Below are 22558 nucleotides of genomic sequence, written 5' to 3' on the forward strand. Positions count from 1 at the left end.
CTTGGACGGTACGGAACCTAAAGCAGTAGCGCTACCGCATCACGGCCCCAAAATGAATCTCGTAGATTTGGCGTGCAAGCGTGGCGCTGGGGCGCGGCTGATTGGCTGTAGAGACTGGGGCTGGTGGCTTGTCGTGCACGTGCCTGAACAACGAACCCTGCATCGTCTTCGCCCCCTTCCGCATCCATTCATTGTGCCTTGGCGTCTGAGGATCCCCTTCGAGTAGCATCTTACGCGGGTCTTCTGTCCTGTCCCCCCTTGGCCCTCCCCGCCTCGTCCGCCCTTTCTGATATCTTCTGTTGCGCTCTCGCGACTGCACCGTCCTCTTCCGGTTCCTTTCTTGTTGTCTCTCGTCCGTCGCGCCTGCCCCGATCGCTGCTGCTGAAGCCATACCGGACGATCTGCCTGCACCGCCGCATCTCTCCCGGCGGCCCACCCGCTACCGTGCAACAACAACACCATCAGCCCGCGCCTCCCTCGTCTTACCCTTCCGCTCCCATCGCCAGCTCCCTCCCGCGCACTGGCATGAAGGCATAGTCCACACGAGCCTGCCCTCCTACTGTCGCTCGCTACCTTTGTCATCCAACATCGCATACCATGGGTACGTCGAGCCCCCCGGATACCGCCTAGACCCTCGACACATTGCGTGTCGACGGCACACCACTCTTCAGAAATGGAACACGCCAGGGACTGACAGACATGCAGTTGAGAAGCGCCCCTCAATCGAGGGTCTCGTCGACAATGTCGACCCTCGCGAGTCCCACGAGCTCGAGGAGCTACCCACTTTCGAGAAGCCTTTGATTGAGCCCACGCCAGTGTCGCTCAAGGAGAAGCTGATTACGTGCTTCTGGATCGCGCTAAACACCCTCTCGACCCTGGGCTTGATCTTCTTGAGCAAGCGGTATGGCAGCACCCCGTATCCAATTAGTGTGTGCGACTTTGCTGACAGCTGGACAGAGTCTTCAGCGACAAGCAGCTCAAAGGCTGTCAACTCATGGTCGTCATGTGGCATTTCACAGCCACCGGCCTCGTCCTCTTCATCTCGACCCTCCGGCCTTTCCACGCCTTCAAGGCCGTGCGGCTGAATGTCTGGAACATGCTGCCCGTCTGCGGCTTCTTCGCCGGATACGTTGTGCTTGGCAACCTCAGCTTGACCTTCAACTCGATCGGATTCTACCAGCTCTCCAAGGTCATGACTACGCCCACTGTCGTTCTCATCAACTTTGTTCTCTTCCGGAAGCAGGTTACACGATACATGCTCGCTGCAATCTTGGCGACATGCATTGGCGTTTCCTTCACCATCAACGAAGCTGCCAAGACCCAGCTTTTTGGTGTCATTGTCGCCACACTAGCATTCTGCAGCACTGCTCTGTACCAGATCTGGATTGGCAAGAAGATTGAAGACTTTGCCGTTTCGCCACCTCAGCTCCTGCTCAACCAAGCGCCCATCTCCGTCTGCCTCCTCATCCCCTTCGTCCCGTTCTTCGACACCATCCCGAACCTTTCGACCGTACCCACCGACATCCTCTGGAGCGTGTGCGCCTCCGGCATCATGGCTTCCATGTACAACTTGAGTCAATTCTTGATCATTGGTCGCACAAGTGCACTCACATTCAACATTGTCAGCCACCTCAAGACCATTATGATTTTGAGTATAGGGTGGTACAGCGAGGGCAAGATTTTGAGTGGCAGGGAGTGGTTTGGTGTGCTTCTCGCGCTTGGCGGTGGATGGGTCTACTCGCATCTTGCTCTCAAGGCGAAGAAGCAGGGCGGAAAGTAAGAGGCGAGACAAATTGCTCCGTTGTTATGCGTATATGGAGCTTCACGTCATTTGCGCGGTGAGCATGTGGTAGACTTGGAGCTTTCCTTCCATCTTGATCGCTTTTTGGCTACGCATTTCTTGGGATTGGGCTTGATAGCAATGCGTAGAATGGGCTAGGCGAGCAGTTACGCCTTTTTTTTCCTATTGTTTTTTTATACAAAAACAACTTGACGACGATAGATTGGCACGGTTCGGACACCAAAGCGCTTTTCTTGACATGCGGTCACTTCTTCCAAAGGGGGGTTTAGCAGCGGGGGAGTTTGGAGAACCATCTTTTGTGCTTGTAGCAAGCATGTTTTCTTTCCTTATCCATCTGGGGTTTTCTTCCTTGATCATGTTTATCGACACGGCGCTATATACTCCAATGATATAATTCCTAAAGTTCAACAGCGCATCGTGTGTGGATTTGAGATAACCAAACTATGTAAGAGAGGAAAGTGCGCCTTGCCTTGCCTTTGGTGAGACACTTGGTAGTATGCCTCGTATAAGTGCATTTGTATCGCGCTGCAGCATCACTACGCAGGTCTTTACACCCTACCCAGATACTTGTTGCAACCGACAAAATCGACACCACCCAAACATTCGGATTTAACACCCCAGCCACAGGTCCCCCCTCAGCTGCTTCGACCCATCCAAAACCCCATAATAATCTTCTTCGCGTCTTCCACCAGTTAGTCAAAACGCATCAAACCTATTCCAGCCAACAACGAACCACAGTTTTTCGGCCCGAAGAGTCGCAACATTGCAATTATCCATCCACGTGATGTGATGTCTGTTTTTTGCACAGCCGCAACACCCTGGCTTCCCTTCCTACTCCGCCCCGCGCGCTCGACTCTTTCCTCTTCGGGTAAAAACAGGGACAGGCGACTCTGGTCGGTGCGCCTTGTGCGAGGTGAGCGAATCAAAAATGCAGCTGCGGTTGATAAAGGTAGGGGACAAGACACATCTTCGCGTTAATCGGGTAGTGGTAGAGCGGATTCTGTGGGCTGTGGGCTGTGTGTGATGCAGGCCGCCGGTCACTCGTTGTGGGCTTAGTCTCGTGTCGGAGGAGATGGCGAAAAAGGTGGATGGACGACTGGGTGCCTTGGCTTTCGTTGGAACTAGAGGCGAGGAAGAGATATGGTGCGGTTGTGGGTGCGGTGGGTGTTTGGGGGGCCTGATGACTTGTGCATAGCTTCTGTGCAGATTGTAAGGCAGACTTGTGGGTGCGGCTGATGGTGTGTGTCTGCGCGTGGTGGTTGGGTGAGATGGGAACCGTGGTAGGTATATAGGGTATGTGGTGTCCTGTGGTTTGGGGAGATATCATCATCGCTGTCATCAAGAAACGTATTCGTACCAAGTTACATCCAACCTTTTCTCATAAAGTGTCTTTGATACTTTCATCTTCGCCTATACACATTTCGAAAATCTGAACATCTCATACAACCACATTATACGTATCCAACTATCAGATACACGTCATCAGCGACAACTTCGCATAATCTGACAAAACTACGCACACCGACACCCTATCGCGAAAATGGGCTGCGGCATGTCGAAACCACCTTCCGAATACCCTCCTCCCATGCGCCAAACAAGACGCAACAAGCGCCGTCACGGCGGAGACGGCACTTATAGTGGGAGTCACGGTGCATATGCTGCAGCAGGATACGGAGGTGGCGGCGGTTTCTTCAGTGGGGGAGATGGAGGAGGTGGAGGTGGAGGAGATGGGGGTGGCGGCGGCGGTGGCTGTTAGGTGACAGGATAGGGTATTTAGGGGCAGGCGTTTTTGGTATACCAATTTGGGGATTTGGTAGCATGGTTTTATGATAATGACGGGAGTTTGGCGGTTGAGTAGACCTGGGCGAGGTTTCAACGCGGCGTTTCTCAATACAAAGGCTATCCAGACTTTCACGTTATGCTCTTTAACATGATGAACATGTTGGTGATAAGACGCAAGCACAACGCTGTTAAATGACACTTGCTTCGCTGTATGCAGCTGTATATCACGTTATGCTCGTCTTTGGACATCTGTTAAAACGACAATTAAATTCACCAGAAGTTTGCAAAAGACATGCATTGTTATCCCCAGAAAGCGGCCCAGGCTTCCACAGTACATCCCTAGAGAACAAAACTGAAGCTTTGCCAACAACGTGGATGCCAAAAACAACATGCACTCAATAATCGGTTGCCGGTCTTGCACTCTCGTCAGGCCGGCGCTACCTCGTCAGTGGTTCTTCCCCTATGTCCACATAGTCCTCCTCCTGTCCATCGTAGTACTCCAATTCATCGTCGATATCGTCCGCTGACGCTCTACTCGATTTGTTGTGCTTTCTTTCCTTTGCCATCCTGGCTCGTCTCAAGTTACTCGCTGTGCCTGCTTGTACGTCTTCTTCGACATCTTCTGCGAGTGTCCTGGCGAATCTGGTATGTTTTCTTTCATTGGCGCCTCTACCGTCTCTCCAGCTACCGGCTTTGTTCGTGGGAGGAGATTTCGCTGCTGGCTGCTCCTGCTTTGTCGGTGCAGTATCTGGCTGTGTGGATATTGGTGCACGACCATGCGTAACGTACGGCCTTGGTAGTATTGGTAACTGTGGTGCAAGAATCGCAGCCCAGCTAGACTCATCATCCTTATTCTCAACCAATCCATCTGATCTCAGCTGTTCGAGCACTGGCTGAAGCTCCGAAGCCGGAGTGCCAAATGTAATCGCAAGATCAGAAATGCTTTTGCTCATTCCAGGTAAACTTCTTAGGTGAGACAAAGCGCGTTCGGATAGGTTGCCTGATGGATTCTCATCCGGATGAAACGATTCAATGTGTCTCGCAGCGCCTATCTCCCCTTCTACTCGTATCTCAACTGCTCTTTGCTCACCCAAATCGGTCAAGATCCACGTCTGTCCATCAAACCCACTCGTGATGAAACCATCGCTTGCTAGTATACGTATCGCACTCGTGACTGCCGCAGAAGTAGCCTGAAGTTCACTAGCGAGGTCTTCAAGAGATAGCCCTTGGCCTTTGCGACTCAAGCATGACACTATTTGATCAGCCAGAGTGGATGAGTCGGTATCTCCAGATTCTTTGGCTTTTTGCAATTGCTCAGTAGGACGCTCGTCCATCCGATGCGAAATGACCCAGGTGTCATCATTGACAGTGTTATGCACATTGCCTTGTGCAGCAAGCTCATGTAATAAGCTTGTGGCTGATATCGTGTCCATACCAGTTCCGGAAGCGATATTCTCGGTGTTCTGCCCTATATACGAGCCAGGCCGGGTCTCAAGATCGTCGGCAAGATAATCAAGGATTTGTGCGCGCAGTCTTTGTCTTCCCAAAAACTCAAGGTTTTTTCCTCGTTGATGTCGCAGAAGGTTAGTGAACGTAGAGAATAGCTTACCATTGCACCCATGCTGCCAACACCGTGGTCTTGGTCGGGAGTCTTGAAAATGTGGCAGCAATATTGAGTTACCTGGAGTGTTTCGTGATGAAACATTTGCATCAGTAGTCCCTCCCGACATACCAACTCGTGTGGTTGGCGCTTCTGTCAATGCTGAATCCATTCCCTCTCTAGTCGCAGGCGGCACCATCTTTCCTTGCGTCTTGCGGTTACGGATGACGAGCCTCTGAAGAGCGTCGAACAGCACCGCAGCTTCAGAATCTTGTGCGCTGATAAAATGCCATGGTTCCATCAACCGGTTCCCCTCCGCTCTCTGCGTTCCTTTTCCTTTACTCTCTTCATATCTTTCCACGAACAAAGACGTTGTGTTGGGGTGTTCTGATGTGACGCCTCGAGCCAAAGATGGTACGGCGTTAGCGAGATCTATTGTCGCATAAGGATCCTCTCCAAGGTAGTTCTCTGCGAGGTACATCTTGATACTGCTTCTATGGATGTGGAGAACAGATTTAGTCCAGCCTTTAAATGTGTGCGGACCAAGAACTTTGGCCTGGATCACTGCAGGTTGCTCTGCGTCTGAAGAAATAACGTTCGTGTCTTTCGCTGCTGTAAAGTGTGTCAGCTTTTCTGATTGCCGGAGACTCGAGTTGCTTCCGGTCCGCTGATGGCTGCTCATGCCAGCCTCGTCGAACAGCAAGCTTGACGTATCGTAGACGTCACCCTGCTGAACCGTCGCGGTGTTTTCATCGTTCACTTTCCGGTCTTTTTCATCTTCGGAGGTCGCCTCATGAGGCACGGTGACTAGATCAAACGGAAAGTCGGAATTTCCCGCACGAGCGTGCTCGGCGACTACGGAGAGTAAAAGCATGGAGGAAGGCAAAAGGTCCGTCGGCAACTCCAATTTTTCACGGTCAAGTCCGTCCTTGGGTGTGCTGTAAACTATCGCATTTTTTTGCATTTCCATATGTTGTAAAATTGACTGAGCCAGAGGGTATCCATGTTCGCATAGCGTATGGGTTCTCTCGAACAAGCCATCGCTGCATACGTTGCAGTCATTGACGTGCGATTCGAACCGAATAAGCGAACTTTCTTCATTCCAATTCATGGGACGCGGTTTGATGATACGTTCTCTTATCCGTTTGAGACGCATCTGTAATGCTGGTAATGGGTAATTCTTGTTAAAGTCTGTGGAAAAGCGCGCCACAACGTCCTCCCATGGTATGCCCTCTTCATCCCTGAGTCGTAGGAGAAGTCGATCTTCCTCATTGAGCTCATACGGCTTCGACGAGTCAGATAAGGCAGGAACATCTTTAGCAATTGAATACGACATGGAAGAGTTTTCTCGGGTCTCAACCGTCTGTTGAACAGAAGCTGGAAGCGAGGCATCTCGTGCTGATCTTTCTCGCATTTCACGTTCTCTCTCTTCTCCCTCAACTTTTTTTCGCATGTGGTCGTCTGTGTTCATCGCTGCCTGATATTGAGCGGGAGTTTGTTTCTCGCGCTGTGGTTCATCGGAGACCTTGCTTTTCGGTTGCGGAAAGTAGATCGGCAAAAGGCTCTTGTATACGAACTCGTCATTAGAGGAATAGACCACGAAAATGATCTTGGGAAGACCATTGGCCGGATCTGCGGATTCCAGGAATCCCTTCACCTCCTCCATGGCTATTGACGCGCAATCGCGTGTCGGATAATTCAGCATACCGGTCCCAATGCTGGGCATCGCGACGGATGTCGCCTTCAGTTGCACGGCAGTGTGCAGAATGTCCCGGTAGATGCCTCTCAAGACAGTCTTGGTATCTTTTCTGAACTGGCCAGGCGGGACAACATGGATAATGTGCCTGGCTGGTAACAGGAATCCAGGGGTCACTTTGACGTCACCTTCTTTACATTTTCCGATCTGTTCGGCTTGGACTTCCCATTGCAGCCCTGGCCCGCCTTTCTTGAAAACCAAGCGGTCCAAGGTACCCATTCCAGAAAAGGACACGTCGGTGGAATTGACCATGGCATCAACTGCTAGTCTGGTGATGTCCTCTCTCAAGAAGCAAACAGTATGGTTGAATGAGGCAGACGGTTGTACCATGGTTGGCTTGTCCTCGAGGCTACCAAGCAGATAGAGCTGCGCAACGGATGGTACTTGATGAACTTGAATGATTTCTCGACTTTTTGGGATAGGTCCTTCAGATTTACGCATATGTATGACTTCGTCCAAATGATCGCGGATACCCTTCACATCGTGACTTTTCTGTTTGAAGGCGTAGTTCTCCAAAAGCTGCCGAGCTCTTGCCATCGCATCCGGTTCCTTTCGGTCATGTGTCAAGACACCATCTAAGCTGCTTGCGAAAATCCAGCAATAATCGAAGAGAGTCGAAAGATCGAATCCATGCTTAGCTTGCATGTCGGTGTTGACTTCATCCCAGAAGTGTTGCGCCTCTTTCGCAAATCCTACTTCTTTCGCTCGTTCCGCAATCTCCGATATGGTAGTACACGCGGCTCCGATGACAGAGCATAATAGATTCAGATCCGCTAGACTCCGCTTAAGCTCCTTCGACCCCAGTAGATAGTTGCGAGTCGAACTCAACGCAGAATCAAGCCTCCGCATGTCATGGGCACAGGCGGTAGTCTGCGTCCCAAAAACGTAGGTGTCGGTCATGTCCTTCAAGGTCTTTTGGAGCCGTGAGCGTGCCTCTAGTATCTGAGCCGATAACGCAGCGCGGTTCGCTGACCAATCCGATGTTCTCGCTCTGTCCAGATCGCCATGCGTGGGTGGAAAGAAGACTGGTAAGAAGTCTGTGTAGGCCTTCTCGTCGATCGCCGCCTTTACACAAAAGATGATTCGCTCGGGGCGATGCTCGGGATGTGAATCAAGGTATTCTCTGATCTCTTGCAGCGCTATACGTGCAGCGACACGTGGCGGAAAGTTACAACCTCCGGTACCTAGGCAAGGAAACGCGACCGTTTTGAGTTCGTATGCGGCAGCTATTCTTAAAGCACTACGATAGCAGGAGCTTAAAACGTTGAATTGACCGACACCTTTCGTACCGGTATACGTTGGTGCTGCAGCGTGTATGACCCACGAAGCTGGAAGATCGTGTCCATGAGTGAGCTCGACCTGACCCAATTTGATTCTGGGCTTTGATCTTGCTTCCTTTCTGAGACCTGAGCCACCCGCTTGAAAGATTGTATAATGCAACGAATCTGGACTAGGTGGGGCCTTGAGATTAGGCGGAGCATTGTTGATAATAGCATCCACTCTCAGCCTCGTCAGATCGTAATGACAGAACGAGATCATCTGGTTGTAGGCATCGTTCGGCGCAAAGCTCTGATCACGCTGCAGAAGCCGCCGCGATTGGTATAGGGAACGCAATGTAGGAGTTTCGTCTGCCGATATGATTGCTTGTTTTTCTGAGTCTTCAACTTCTTGGTCGTACAGCTCAGATCCAACTGAGAAGGTCTCAGTATCTTCGGTGGCCTGCGTATCCGCCGTAGACTGACGATTGAGCACATTCCCTTTTCTTGGCCGACTGACTCTGGTGAATTTCCACTTGCTCGTGTCCTTTTTGGGCTTGAAATCCATGTTAGGGAAGCGCTGAACATCAAAGACTTTCAACGCCTCCTCACCAACCCAATCGTCGGCAAAAGTTATTGAGCCACTCCAGGAACCATAGCGTCGATAGAACCGAACGGACAAAGCCCCTGGCAACGTCAGGATGTGTTGTCTGAAAGCTTCCTGATCGTCCAAGTGTTTTTTGTGGGAAGATAATACGTCTTCGTCAAACTGCTGATCGTCAGACAGCTCAGCTTCCGAGTCGTCTAGATCATTCAATTGGCCTGCGATCATCGACACTCGATTTTGGCTCTCGTCGGGAAGTTGCTGCAATCTCTCTGCAGACAGTAAACTCTGACCAGGCCCGTTCATAGGAAGGAGCTCAGAAGGTTTCTCCAATCTCGCAGTGTCTTCTTGTACGATCTCATCATTGCTTGTGTCTGTGCGAGCCGAGTTCGGTAATGATTGAGAGTTGGAACTTCCACGGCTTGCGACGCTGCTTGCGCCGTCCGAGTCGTCTTCTCTCCCATGAGGCAGCGCAAAGGTAGCGAAGCGCTCCAAATGGTTTGCAATGTGGCTCTGGAGATCGCCTAGACCTGCAGTATTTGCGGGTGCATAGCAAATCGGACACTTTGTGCGTGTGTCCGTCGCCGTCGTCTCCCCGATCTTGGAAACGACTGCTATCTGATCTTCAGGGAAGCTGCCATTATGGTCTTGTCGAAGATGGTTCTCGAGACCAGAAAGGGAGCTATACAAGGCCGCTGCGTGTTCTGGACATCGCCATAGTTTACGATGAGTCGCTTCGTGTTCGGCCCACTCCCGACGACTGCGGAAGAGCTGTTCAGAACTCTCGCAGTCCTGGTATGTACAGATATATGGCTGCAGATCTTGTAGCAGATGTGTCTTCCAGGCTCGTCCTTTGCCGTATCTTGCAGGGCAGACGATCCAACAATACGGACACTCGAAGTCTTTGTCGCCGTTGGCGGCTTTGGGTGGGGGCGGCAGTTCAATTCCTTTCCCGTGCAAATCCTTGACTGTTACGGCGTAGCTTGTCACCGACTTGGTGTCAACGATATCATCTAGAGATTGATGATGATGTGTCGCCTCCGTGCCTGACAAAAGGGTTTTGCCAGTCTTCTGACTTGGCGTCGGTCTTGAGGTGGTGATCTCGGGCGTTGTTGGAACGTTGACGAAGTCGTTATTGTGGACTGGATTAGGTGCTTGGTGTAAAGCAGGTACAATAGGCTCTGACGTCTCTTCAGGAATTGCAGAAGCGCCGAGTTTGTCACGGTGTCGCTTCCAGTACTTGAAATGCCGCCTACGAAGCGTGATAGAGGAGCTTAGCCTCTCGAGCAAAGAGGCCTGCTCTTCTTGATTCCCTGAAGCATGTGGTTGTCGCAACTGCAAAAGTAGCTCCTGGACATGTTTCTTGTCCAACTCGGCATATGCGCCAAGGATATCCACTCCGGTTTCTGGATCTGTTGGCGCATAAGAGGAAGCTTTGAGTGATCTCGAGTGTATGCTGGGCGTTCTGATGCGCACGCTAAGCTTGTAGAGATTGTCGATGATGTCAACCACCTCTTCAAACCTCATCTTCAACTCGTTCCTGGGCTCGTCGCTATCACTGTCATCTTCCTCGCTGAAAAATCCATCGTCGTTTTCGTCCTCCTCAACCTCATCCGTCGATGTTTGCGCCTCGTAAGGCAGACGAGCTCCGGATACGACTGCATACGTTTCATTGAGATTATGCTCGAGCTCCTTCAGAAGCTTGAGTGCACTGCTGAGCAGATTCGGGGAGTCGCGTAACCTGTAGTCTAGCGAGCTGTGACCTTTTTGCAGCGCACCCAGATTACCAGCCCATACTCTGAACCTCCCGATCTCGTCCTCAAGCGCATCGCCGTCTAGATCTTCCGTCGATTTGCTGTCGCTTGTATTGAGGGCATCGATCAGAATTTGGAAAGCGCGCACGTTGGCAGCGGTAGCAAGCCTAAGGGTCGACATTATGAAAGCTTGGCATGCCGAGGACGGAAGCGAGCGGGGACACAGCGGCTCTAAGGGGCTTCACACATCGGAGTAGAAAGGTGTCGTGAGCCCATACAGTCGAGTCGCGAAGCTGGTAGATGATGTTTGTATAACCTGATGCGCAATGAAATGGCAATCGGTTAGTAATCCTGTGTGCCAGTGTACAGCCTAATGACTGCATGGGGTGAGGGGATGCTAGATTCCTTCGAGATTGGTGGGGGCGCAGTTCAGGCGCCTCGCAGGCAGTGGCACCTTCTCGCAACCTCGTGTCGCTTGCAAATCAACATTTTCGCTCGTTTTACTCACTCTCCCTCGCAGAGAGATGATTCTTTTGTAGCTAGCAGTTGTCGCTGATGCGCGTTTCTTTGTGTGCCTGCCGCGAGATCCAGTCTGGAGATTCTGACTCGAACCCCGCTCGGCGTTTGCTCCTTGCATCACTCGCCGATGACGCGCTACATCGACATTCATCCTAGACTTTAAGGCGATTGCTACGATGAGCGGAATTGAGGTAGCTGGTCTTGTGCTTGGCGCTTTGCCGCTGATCATCCAAGGTATGCAATGATCTACTTTTGAAGAAAACACCAGTAACCGACTTGCTATCCTTTAGGCATCGATAGCTACAGGGAAGGACTTAGTACTCTGAGGAGCATGTGGGATCGAGATATTGAGTATCCCGCTCTTCTCAGAAAACTCAGGGCCCAAAACGATCACTACGAGCTGACGATTCGGATACTCTTTGGGTCTATCACTTCTGAAACCGAATGGGCAAAAATGACCACTGACCCCATGGCTTCTCGGGAACTGTGGAAGAGCAAGGAAGCGGCGCTTCAAGACAAGCTGCAAAACGCCTACAAGTCATATGAAAGCATCATGGCAGAGATTGAACAAATCACGAAGAGCATCGCGAGTAGACTGGATCTGGACGGCGCAGCCGAGGTAAATACATGCGGCATATTCAGTGCATCATTGACTGACGGCGTTGGTAGCTTACTCGAAATAATCTTGATACGTTGCTCGCCGCGAACCCTAAGAAGTCGAACGACAAATTCGAATTCCGCAAACGTGTTCGTTTTGGTATGAAGAAGAAGAATCTAAGCGCACTTTTGGAGAAGCTGGATGAGTGCAATAGGCAACTCGAAAGGTTTACAGAAAAGAGTGAGAAGATTGAGACGTACCACAGACCGAGCAAGCCTTCGTACGCCACGCGCTTGCAGAAGCTGCAGCAATATGCCAAGATTCTACACGATGCACTTTGTGTGTGTTGGTCATGCTCATGCAAGTCTTCACACACAGCGAGTCTCCAACTCGATCCTCGTGGAGACATATTTACACCAAAGTTTCAAAAAGCGCTTCGTTCTGCTAAAACGAGTTTCAACATTTCATTTTCGACCATCTCCTCCGATAGCAGTGGCGTACCGTGGTCATTTCAAGCCGCCAGGATCTGTGTCGACGAAGAGGACGATGACTGTCTTTCACCGATGGCCTCCCCCAAACCGAACAGGATGCAAAGGAATGTCAGCTTCGGATCGCTTCCTCCCTACGCAGTTCAAGACCCGGCAACTACTTCACCACCTTGTTACGAAGAAGTCAAAGATCTTTGCGCATCTATTCAGCAACTATGTAAAACATCTCCGACTATCGGCTTCTCCTTGGACCGTAAAAGTAGACTACGAGGGGCTTATTCAGTCGACACGACAGAAAAACATATTCCTGGCACAGAACTAATATCTCTAGAGACACTGCTAGAGAGACCACCAGTCATCAACGGAAGACGCTCCAAGTTGAGCAGGAAAGAGAGGTATAGCTTAGCGTTGACATTAGCGTCTAGCATACTCTACCTCAACTCAACTCCCTGGCTCGCCAATGAATGGGCCGCGCGAGATATTCTTTTCCACCGGACATCAGATAAAACGCGCCCGGTCGACCTCGATCGCGCATACCTTGCTCCGAAGGTAGTCGACCGTTCCGAAAACGGATCCAAAGGCTCCAAGCAAATGGTTTTGAAGAACAACTTCTTGCTCGCTTTAGCTGTAGCATTGCTCGAGCTTTACTTTGGGACGACTGCCGAAAAATACCACCAGTCGGAGTTTGAGGACGGAGCTGGGGATGCGCCAGCCGATCATAAATATAGCCTCCTTACGTTGGTACATAACTGGATGCAAAGCGAAGCCGGGGAACTCTCTGCTGCTTACCAAAGTGCAATCAGTTATTGTATGAAAGAGTATGGTGATCCCATGGCCAGTTTACAGGACACCGACTGTCTACAAGCTGCAGTTGAAAATATTGTACTCCCATTACAGGAGGAGCTCAACCAGTTCCTAGGCAAGACTTTGGCGTAACATTACGAGTTTTCAGCATAAGACTAGAGCATTTCGAGTACAACATGGATTCGCAAGATTCAGCCTGCGATGCGGAAAGCGCCCAAGATGTCAGCACGGCATTTTCCGACCATGTTTGTATGGCGAGACGAGAGGACCAAAATGCTCAAGGTCCAACAGCAGACCAGATTAACTACCGTCACCAAACAACAAAATGATACAAGATGCCCCGCCGACGTTTCAATAACAGCACTTGAATGCAAAGACTGAAAGGACCAAGCCACCACGGTCACGCCTCAACGCTACAGTACCGGGTCGGGACGAAGTGCGCTTACTCAACGCACATCACCTCGTATCCGACCCACGCGCCAGGCAATACGACGTGCAATTCTGGGGTAGATCAGGTCAGGCTAGTGCGGCAAATTTCCGAAGTCAAATTGAACGTCGAGCGATAGAGTCGCGATGAAGAGGCGAGTGTTGGTCGACGACGGCGACGTCGGTTACCATGCGAAGTGGCGAGGGAGTTGCGCGGCGGCTAAAAATACCAGCAAACCGCTATTGCAAACACCCCCGCACCCCACTGGCTCTCAGCACATGACCACAACCCACAAACGCATGTTCCCGGATGCGCGGCAATATTGTGATTCGAGAGGGTTCAGCACGAAGCTTTACTAGTGGAGGGACAGGCACTTGGCGAGGTACAAAGTTCAAGGACAAGCTCTGTAGAAGCTGCCCGAAGCTCAGGACGAAATGCAATTGGTGCTACATGTGTGATGGTTGAGCGGAAGTGGCCGCGATGTCAATCTGAAACATACCCAAGGCCACAGCAATCAAGTCTCGTTTGCTGCACACCAGGCGTAGGCGTCAACGTTACGCGGGCAATACGTGCTTGCCGGTTATCGACGTGCGTCATGAAGGCGAGAAGCTGTGCTGACCGCATCATGGACCAAGATTAGGCGTAACCCTTTTGGAGATTATGGCGGAAATTGAAGATCTGGTGCAGGGCTAGCGGGGGATGCGCGTTATCTTTACAGTATCGAAGGATTCTACAGCTGAAGGTTGGAAATGTAAGATGTAATCACGGAACACAGATGCGTGCCGCATGAAGACAGCCATGGAGGTCTTGAGGAATTGCTTGTGTACGCGGCAGAAGTGTTGAATAGATGCGTCGTGTTTGAGGAATTATGGGCGGCGCAACATGTGTCGGATTGTTTTTGCTAGGACGAGGTGAGAGCATAAAAGTGGCACGTTTCGTTTTACACCGCCTTGGGCGCGACGACGCCAGAGATGCAGCAGGCAGCTCCCTAAGTTCCATCGGGGAATGGAGCGGTACAGGCTAAGCAAGCGAAGCCACCCGGCAAAGCCCCCTCGTTGGCGCGCACGACGCCGCCGAAGCCTGAAACAGGCCCATGGTTGGACGAACGGTGCCGACGCGAGGCGGCGAAAATGGGCCGCATGGGGGTCGGCCAGGGCGTGAATTGGCCACGGCAAAAGCGAACAGGTATTGCGCGAGCCAAAAGGGGAGGCTGTTGGTTAGAGCAGAAGGGAAATGATTGTGATGTGGGTGGCAATGGGCGATACACAGGGGCACCAAGGGGGCTATTAATACATGCACATACATGGCCGGGGGGCAGTTCAAGTTTGGCTCCGTGGTTGAGGGGAAGAGGTTGAAAGATAGGTCGCGGCTGCATAGGAGCCGGCGTGAGTGGTTGCAGGTCTTTGTTATGCAGGCAACGAACCACAACAACAACAACACGGCCATCATAACTGCAAGGGCCGGCCACGACCAGCTCTCAGTCTCTCTCCGTCGCTGTACATATCTGTCGGACATTCACCCGGAGGCTATCGCGTGTCCGTCGTGCTTGAGCGGGCCAGCATTGCGCATTCAACGCTCGTCAATCTATCAGTCTAGGGCCATCCTGGTCGTGCTTTGTCTTGGCGCGTCGGCACCCCTTAACGTCACCTGGAATCCGTTTTCTCGATTCCCAATCCAAGCTCCTGCCAACGCTTACCAAACCACAAGACTCGACCACACACACACAAACACAACCACCCGACGCTCGCTGAGTCCCGGAACACCGCCCACAGGCTGACAGCGCAGAGCGCACCCATACGCTCTTTTCGCTGTTCCGCTCTCTCTCTGTTTCTCTCTTCCTCCATCTGTCGTTCTCCCTTGACTTGTCGACACCATGGCACAACAGTACGACACCCCGGCCTCAGACGCCTCACATGCGCCGCTCTCCCCTCTCCTCCCCTCCCCCACGCGCATCCCATTGGCAGCCATGGCTAACATGTCCGCAGAATAACAGCGTCCTTGAAGGACTTTTGGCACACCATGACCTCGTACGACCGCCACGCCTCGCACGACTCGCCATATCGGACAGGCCGCCACATCCCCATTCCCCAGAGCCGCCATGCTGCCCTCACGTCCATTACGGCGAGCGGCGCCGAGTCCCGCACCGACCTGCACTCGCCCTACCAGCACGACGAGCTCGCGACGAGCAATGGCTTCATCGGCTCCCCCAAGGGCCCCATGTCTCCCAGCTCCCCCTACTCGCCTGGAATGCGAGGCTCCCTGAGCCGCCAGGCGACCATGGACTCGGACACGTTCGACAAGGGCGCCAATGGCCAGATCCAGATGCAGGACTTCAACGAGGGCCTGCCCCCGCCACCCCCCGTCAGCCACTCGTGGAGGCGCATTGACCGCTGGGTCGAGGACCACTACCAGGAGCTCTTTGACAACATGTGCGAGGGCTGCACATCAAACGACGTCAACGAGCTGGAGCACGAGCTCGATGCGACGCTCCCCATGGACATCCGCGAGTCCCTGCAGGTCCACGATGGCCAGGAGCGCGGCGGTCTCCCGACTGGTGTCATCTTTGGCCTCATGTTGCTTGATTGCGAGGAGATTGTCATGGAGTGGAAGAACTGGCGCAAGGTCGCTGAGGAGTACCTCACCACAAAGGTCGACTACCGGACACCGCAAATCCCAGTCAAGGCTTTTGCCGGCTCCTCGACAGCTCCCCCTGTAGCCACAGTTCAGAGCACAGGCAACCCTCTTTGGCGACAAGATCTCCTCGCGCGTCAGGACTCGCAGCCGCCGAACGCCGTACAAAAGGCCTATGCCCATCCAGCATGGATTCCTCTGGCCCGTGACTGGGGAGGCAACTACCTTGCCGTCGATCTCGCTCCGGGTCCCAGCGGCACTTGGGGCCAGATCATCATCTACGGCCGCGACTACGACTGCAAATATGTCGTCGCACGCTCGTGGGGTGCTCTATTAGCCATGGTCGCAGATGATTTCGCTTCCAAAGACGTACACATGGACGAGGAGACGGGCGAGCTGAAGCTGTTGGCATTCAAGCGCCAGAACGTAGAACCGCCCTACCTAGAAGTCCTCCGCTGGCGGTGTGATCAGAAGCACGGCCGCCGGGCGCCCAAGAGACGCCCGACCAGTGGCCTGCGTGTCAACCCCAACGCGCCGGGTATGGTCGTCGCCAGTAGCACTGCGAGCAGCCCTTACCACAGCCCTGTAATGGGACCAGAAGACCGCGGCCGAAGTCCCCACCGCCTATCGAAACCACCCAAGGGCGTCAGCCCGCGCGGCAAGCTTTCGAGCCCGCTCGCCCGAGTTGCGGAAGAGAACCCAGCACCGATCCGCGTCCACACCAACCTCGACGCCAAGACTGCCACCGCCACAGAGAATCTCATCTCCATGGATACACCAAGGCCAAGCGACGAGCTCCCTACTGCCCGCCTACCCACTCCACGCGACAGCCTCAGCAGCGACAAGGGAAACAACAAGGAGAACCAGGACACCAAGCCCGCAGCGCCTGCAGCGCTGAAAAGCCCAACATCGGTGAAGAGCCCTATTGCTGCGACTGTTGAATCGGAAGACCTCAAGACTGTCGAGATATAGGAATGCCGCTGTAATTATTTCTCCTCGTTCCACCAAGACGCTTCCCATTGATGATCTACTACTAGAAGGAAACGGCTGGATACTGTTACATATATTCAAGGAGTGCAAGGCGTAGGGGTTTTGTGGGGGGTGGAAGCTTCATGTGTTCAAGCAGGCGTATTGACCAGCATTTCCATCCTTGAACAAGCCAAAGGAGTTTTTTTCTCTTCCTCTTCTTCTTCACTTCCTTCTCCATCCCATTCGAACAATGCAAATCTTTAGCTTCTTCTTCTTGTTCTTGTTCTTCTTCTTTGAGAATACGGCTGTCGAGGCAACAACACAAGTACCATGGTTATCGTCATCATCGTCCTATGCGACCCAGCACAGCACACAGCAACCATCAGCAACAACAACCGGTCACCAGGACTACCGGACTCGGTCCCTTCTTTCTTGCCATTCACGCGCCACACATGTAACAACACCATATGTTCGTTTTTGTTTTCTTCTTCTTTTCGATGCTTCTTTTCGGCTCCGGCCGCTTGGCCTTTCTTCTGGGTTTTACCGGCTGGAACTAGCTTCGATCAACACTCTTCTTTTGCTTCTCCTCTTTCTATATGTTCTTTTGGACGGCTTTTTTCTTTTTCTGTCCCTTCCTTCCGTACTAGCTTCGGATCACCTGGTTTACACGAAACTTGTTTCGGACTATTTTAGGAGAGCGGGAGTGGGAGGGGAATGCGATGGAATGGGATGGGATGAGCGGGTGAGGCTTTGAGAGCCGCTTTCTGTCTTGTCTTGTCTTGTCTTTTCTTGTCTTGCGTCTGTGGCGCGTGGTGGTAGTAGTAGTAGTAGTAGTAGTAGTAGTAGTAGTAGTAGATTCGTGCATTGGTAATATCTTCTGGTCGATACATTCTGGGTGTGTTTGGTGGGTTTTGTTTCGAGGCTTTTTTTTTCGTCCGGCCCATGGGATCGTAGAGGGGAGGAGGGGATGAGTGGGGAGGTCGGGATAGGGTTCTGTGTATGTCCTTTGGCGTGGGCAATTATATTGTCGGAATAAGTGGGTGTAGAACACGTAGGATGGAATCGAGATTGTAACAAGATAGTGGCTTTTGATGACATGTCGGATTGTCGTGTTTGTGCAACGCGCTTGAAAAGCGGGAGATGCATTGCTGGACCGAAGGAAGACAATTTACTACGCCTCGTCGTGTAGCAGCCAGGTGTATACCTTACTTTCATCGCATCGCGGACGAAGAATGTGCAAACTGGTTCATGAGTCAACCAAGGTTCGCACGAATCGAATGTCCATGTTCTTCACGACAGTTACTGGACATGTATACTTTTGCGACTTTTCACTACAACCTTGTAGATACTTTTTTCTGCGATCACCGCTCAGTGTTTCACTACCTAGGTACTATTCCCCCCTTCCACGGAGATGACAAGGTCGTCTGACCTAGAAAACCGCATAGCTACCTCTGACACACTTCAACACCGTATGTCCTCATTCTTTTGGCCTTTTACCACTAGCCAGCCTCGAAGACCTGTCCACGGCTACAATTCATACATCCAATCTCCATCGTACCTACCATTAGGTCCTTCCGCCAAACACAACGAGCGCACCCTTGGAAGCGTCTATCCCCACGACAAAAGCCACCGGACAAGCTGTTTCCGCATCGATACCACGTCCACTTCTACTCCGAACCAAACGACCAACCATGACGATGGGCATGTTAATGCTGGGATACAGGATCGTAGAACTACAAATGAGAAGGATGAGAAAGACGCTCAAGATGGAAATGCTGGAAGCTTATGTCAACGGAACAGGCGGAGTAAGCAGACCGAACGCAGCTACTTTGTCAAGATAGCGCGGAATGTTTCGATGAAGCTCACGCTGAACCACGAGCGTCGATTTGCGGAGGAAAGGGCTCGGTTGGGCACCATGGCACTACCTACCTACACACAATGGCTACCTTGCTCAGGATGATACTCGAATGTTGATATGGGAAGGGTACTGTACGCGGAACATGAATAGGTTGCTGCGATATGACTTCGGAGTCAATAGAGGAAGATTAGAAGAGATGGAGGACGTGATTGGAAAGTTGTTGGAGGAAAGCATACCTAGGTACCGAGGCTTTTGAGACCGGTGGAGGTACATGGGAGGAGTGTGGAGTCTGTGCTTTGTCACGGGGGATTTGTGGGAGGATAAAGTTGGAGTCACAAAGGAGAACAATGTGGTAGTCTTTGATCCTGGAAGCTCTTTGGGGACATGGAGAATATGGGCTGGGTACATTCGAATAAAGTGTCAACGCCAAGTGATGTCTGGATGAAGGCGTGCGGCTCATGTATGACATGGATGATCTCACGACTCTGGCTAAGCAGCAGCGTGATGTCCATCTGCAGTACATACCGGCTACCTGTCCTGTAGAAGATTTCAAGGCAAGGATCATGCCGAGGAAGTAGCAAAGTGAACAGTACGAGTATTGATGAATGGTAAGCCGAGCCGCTTGAACAACTACGGTAGATCGCCTTGAGTAGATAACTCTCTACTACAGGCGATTACCCCTCCTTGATGTGAACAGCCACACCCTCGCCTCTCTCCCAAAATGCAACTGCCCTCTCCGCAATCGTCTTCGGGTTCAGCACCTTATTCTCGGGCGCGACAGGTCCCTCAACATGGACCAAGCCAATATGCACACCGCTACCACCGAAAGCGCGGTTGAAGCTCTCGATCATGTTCTTCTGCGAAGCCTTCGCCAAGCTCAACGACAGCAGTTGCGGTACAGGATCCCAAGGTAGATGGCTGTTGGTGACGAGCAGAGCTGGTTTACTCGCAGACTTGCGTTTAGCGAGGCTCTGGAGTTTGGGAATGTAATGCTGTGCTATGATGTAGAGCGCGAGGTTGGTAGTCTATTTTCTCTGGTCAGCATTCGGTCTTTCTAGTTGTGAAAAGGAAGTCGGTACTTTGAAATCCTCGTCAATCTCTTCAACACTGACACCAAGTACCTCACTTGGCTTTATGCGGGCGGCGTTGAAGAACACGACTTCAACATCTTCGCCTTCGGTCATTTCCTCGAGCTGCTTCAGTACACCTGGGATAGATGTTGTGTCTGCGAGATCCATCCGGAGTGTATCGACTTTGACAGGAGAGGTGCTCTTGGTGACGAAAGGCGCGTCTTCGTTCTGGAGGCGTTCGGTATTACGCGCAAGAAGGATGATGTGTTCAATGCCTTTGTTCGCGAACTGAAGGGCAACATTGTTGCCGATGCCGGGTCCGGCGCCGAAGAGGATAAGAGTGCGTGTCATCTTGGAGTGCTAGAGGTGTTGAGTACTCAATACTTTGCTCGATGTGAAGCTATGCTCTTGGGCAGCGTGAAGCTTCAGCTTTATACTTCTCACTGGTGTAGTCCATGGCTCTAACCACGATTTCGTAAATACTCTCATTGGCCTTGCTTACTATCATCTTGCTGCATCTGAATAATGGTTATGCAGGTCATCCGTCTCTCATAGGCCGGAAGCATGCATGCCTAGATAGGGCTTACGCATGCCGATGCTTACTCGAGCTGGCTGCAGCACCGCATTATGGCAACGAGAACAATCATCTGCCGAGATATGTATGATTGAGGCTTAGGTCTGTTCCGAAGAGGAAGACGACATTTTTCCAAAAGAGTGAAAGGCTGGCCCCACACTTCGGTCGCACTAACCTAGCGCGGCACGTCATACGCCTGCCTTTGCTCCAGAACCTCACATTTGTGCTGACGTTGGTTCGGGAGCATGTGATATCGAAAGCATCTACGATCATGGAGAGACGGCTTGTTTTATACACGATGTTCAAGAAGCAAGGCTCGGGAAATCTGTTCATCAGGACGCGGCTCAGTATGAGTCATTTTGAGTTTGTCTGAAGGATGCATATAAGGCCCGCCAGTATATTAGGGGATGGGGAAAGCAATTGTCGAGAAGAATCCATCCCGAATATTTGCAGCCACCATCATGCCTCAACGGATAAGAGATACCACGCTCGCCAGCGGCTTCACAAAGACGACACATAACAAACCCACTGCTGCCCTGGACCCGACCGTCAACAAACTACCAAAGCCACTCAACGTACTCATAATCGGCGCATCTCGTGGCATAGGAGCGGGTATTGCCCATGCCTACGCGCAGGCGGGTGCTGCGTCTCTCATCCTAGCAGCGAGATCATCTTCAAGCCAGGACTTAGCCGCAGTTGCACAACAAGCCAAAGACCTAAACCCGTCGGTATCCATTAAAAGTCTGGAGGTCGACATTACGTCAAACACGAGCGTTGCGCAGCTTGCAAAGACTGTGAAAAAAGAAGTTGGAAAGCTGGACATTGTTATTCTTAATTCGGGATACTCGGGGCCAGTGGTGCTGAAAGTCGACCAAGGAGACCCACAAGATTTCCAAGACGTGTTCGACGTCAACGTACAGGGTACATACCTTGTTGCGCATCACTTTGTTCCCTTACTGAAGGAGAGCGATGGTGCTAAGACATTCATCGCCGTCAACTCATTTGCAGCATGCATCGTAAATGGCCACATTGCGAATACCGCGTATTGTATCTCGAAATTCGCACAGGCACGTCTGGTCGAGTTCTTGTCGGAGCAGTACGGTGCAGATGGTATACTGGCTATTGCTGTACATCCTGGCGCCGTCAACACGGAGATGGCAGATAAGACTACGCCAGATAGCTTTCGACCTTGTAAGTGTACCCGCTGTATGAACTCGACGAAAACTGCTGACTTTCTAGACCTTACCGACGATGTTGGTCTCGCGGGTGCTTTCTGCGTTTGGTTAAGTACCGAGAAGCGGATGTGGTTGAATGGCAGACTAATTAGTGCGACATGGGATATTGATGACCTGTTGAGAAAGAAAGGACAGATAGAGGGACAGGACTTGCTCAAACTTGGGTATAGGGTTGGCGAGGTTTCGGCCGCTGGACAAAGCGCATAAGTTTGAGTTTGATAACCATAACCACCGCAAAGTAGATGTTAGATCAAGACACTTCTTACCCCAAAAGACGGCACAAACGTCGAATATTTTCTGCTCCCTTTCTGTCATAGCAAAGATCTATGCCACCTTATGCCAGCTTGATCGCTGCCTTTCTGTGTTGTATATTTTACCTTGGCAACTTATCCTTCCATTGCAACTTACCAAAATCTGCGAAAGGCCATACTGCGTAGATCCTTACCCGCATAGAGCATTCGAAGTTGAGAGCGGCCTCCGGTTATAGGTCATCGCAGTATTATGTTTGCAATGGTTGGTGACAACCGCCGTGTATCGTGTAGAAATGTTCATGCGCCGTCAGCTGCTGAATGTCGGCGAACGAAGTCAATGTACGCTGAACTCTCCGTCTTTGTCCTATCGTTTGGAGCTCCCGATGTCCCCTCTCCAGGTGTAGCCTGCCAATCCTGTTCCCAAGCTGCCAGCTCAACAATGTCCCCCTGATCCTTTTGCATAGTCAAGATTGGCATCGTCCACCAGTACGCAAAGATTAGCTCCTTATGCAAGTCTTCCGATTTGTGATAGCACAATCCGTTCTGGGCATCTGGAGTGCATACACTCGAACCGAGCAGCA

General features: G+C 51.7%; 5 protein-coding genes across 5 annotated transcripts; 3 read left to right on the plus strand and 2 right to left on the minus strand.

Moving 5' to 3' along the window:
- Positions 1-597: 597 nt before the first annotated feature.
- On the plus strand, positions 598-1780 carry ACET3X_008640 (uncharacterized protein; the record flags this gene model as incomplete). The annotated part of the gene is made up of 3 exons (XM_069454835.1): positions 598-601; positions 706-901; positions 958-1780. 3 exons carry the CDS (start codon positions 598-600, stop codon positions 1778-1780), a joined length of 1023 nt encoding a protein of 340 aa, XP_069304242.1.
- Positions 1781-5744: 3964 nt separating this feature from the next.
- On the minus strand, positions 5745-10734 carry ACET3X_008641 (uncharacterized protein; the record flags this gene model as incomplete). The annotated part of the gene is made up of 2 exons (XM_069454836.1): positions 5745-5795; positions 6235-10734. The coding sequence occupies 2 exons, from the start codon at positions 10732-10734 to the stop codon at positions 5745-5747; spliced, it is 4551 nt and encodes a 1516-aa protein (XP_069304243.1).
- Positions 10735-14722: 3988 nt separating this feature from the next.
- On the plus strand, positions 14723-18025 carry ACET3X_008642 (uncharacterized protein). Its single transcript, XM_069454837.1, has one exon. It carries the CDS (start codon positions 15409-15411, stop codon positions 16990-16992), a length of 1584 nt encoding a protein of 527 aa, XP_069304244.1. The 5' UTR covers positions 14723-15408; the 3' UTR covers positions 16993-18025.
- Positions 18026-19439: 1414 nt separating this feature from the next.
- Positions 19440-20299, minus strand: ACET3X_008643 (uncharacterized protein). The gene is made up of 2 exons (XM_069454839.1): positions 19927-20299; positions 19440-19872 (listed from the first exon to the last, which is right to left on the minus strand). Exons 1-2 carry the CDS (start codon positions 20266-20268, stop codon positions 19522-19524), a joined length of 693 nt encoding a protein of 230 aa, XP_069304245.1. The 5' UTR covers positions 20269-20299; the 3' UTR covers positions 19440-19521.
- A 653-nt stretch (positions 20300-20952) lies between these two features.
- ACET3X_008644 (uncharacterized protein) lies at positions 20953-21933 on the plus strand (the record flags this gene model as incomplete). Its single annotated transcript, XM_069454840.1, has 2 exons — positions 20953-21682; positions 21731-21933. The coding sequence occupies 2 exons, from the start codon at positions 20953-20955 to the stop codon at positions 21931-21933; spliced, it is 933 nt and encodes a 310-aa protein (XP_069304246.1).
- Between the last annotated feature and the right edge of the window lie 625 nt (positions 21934-22558).

The sequence above is a fragment of the Alternaria dauci genome, chromosome 8 (genome assembly GCF_042100115.1).
Source record: "Alternaria dauci strain A2016 chromosome 8, whole genome shotgun sequence".
Lineage (NCBI taxonomy): Eukaryota > Fungi > Ascomycota > Dothideomycetes > Pleosporales > Pleosporaceae > Alternaria > Alternaria dauci.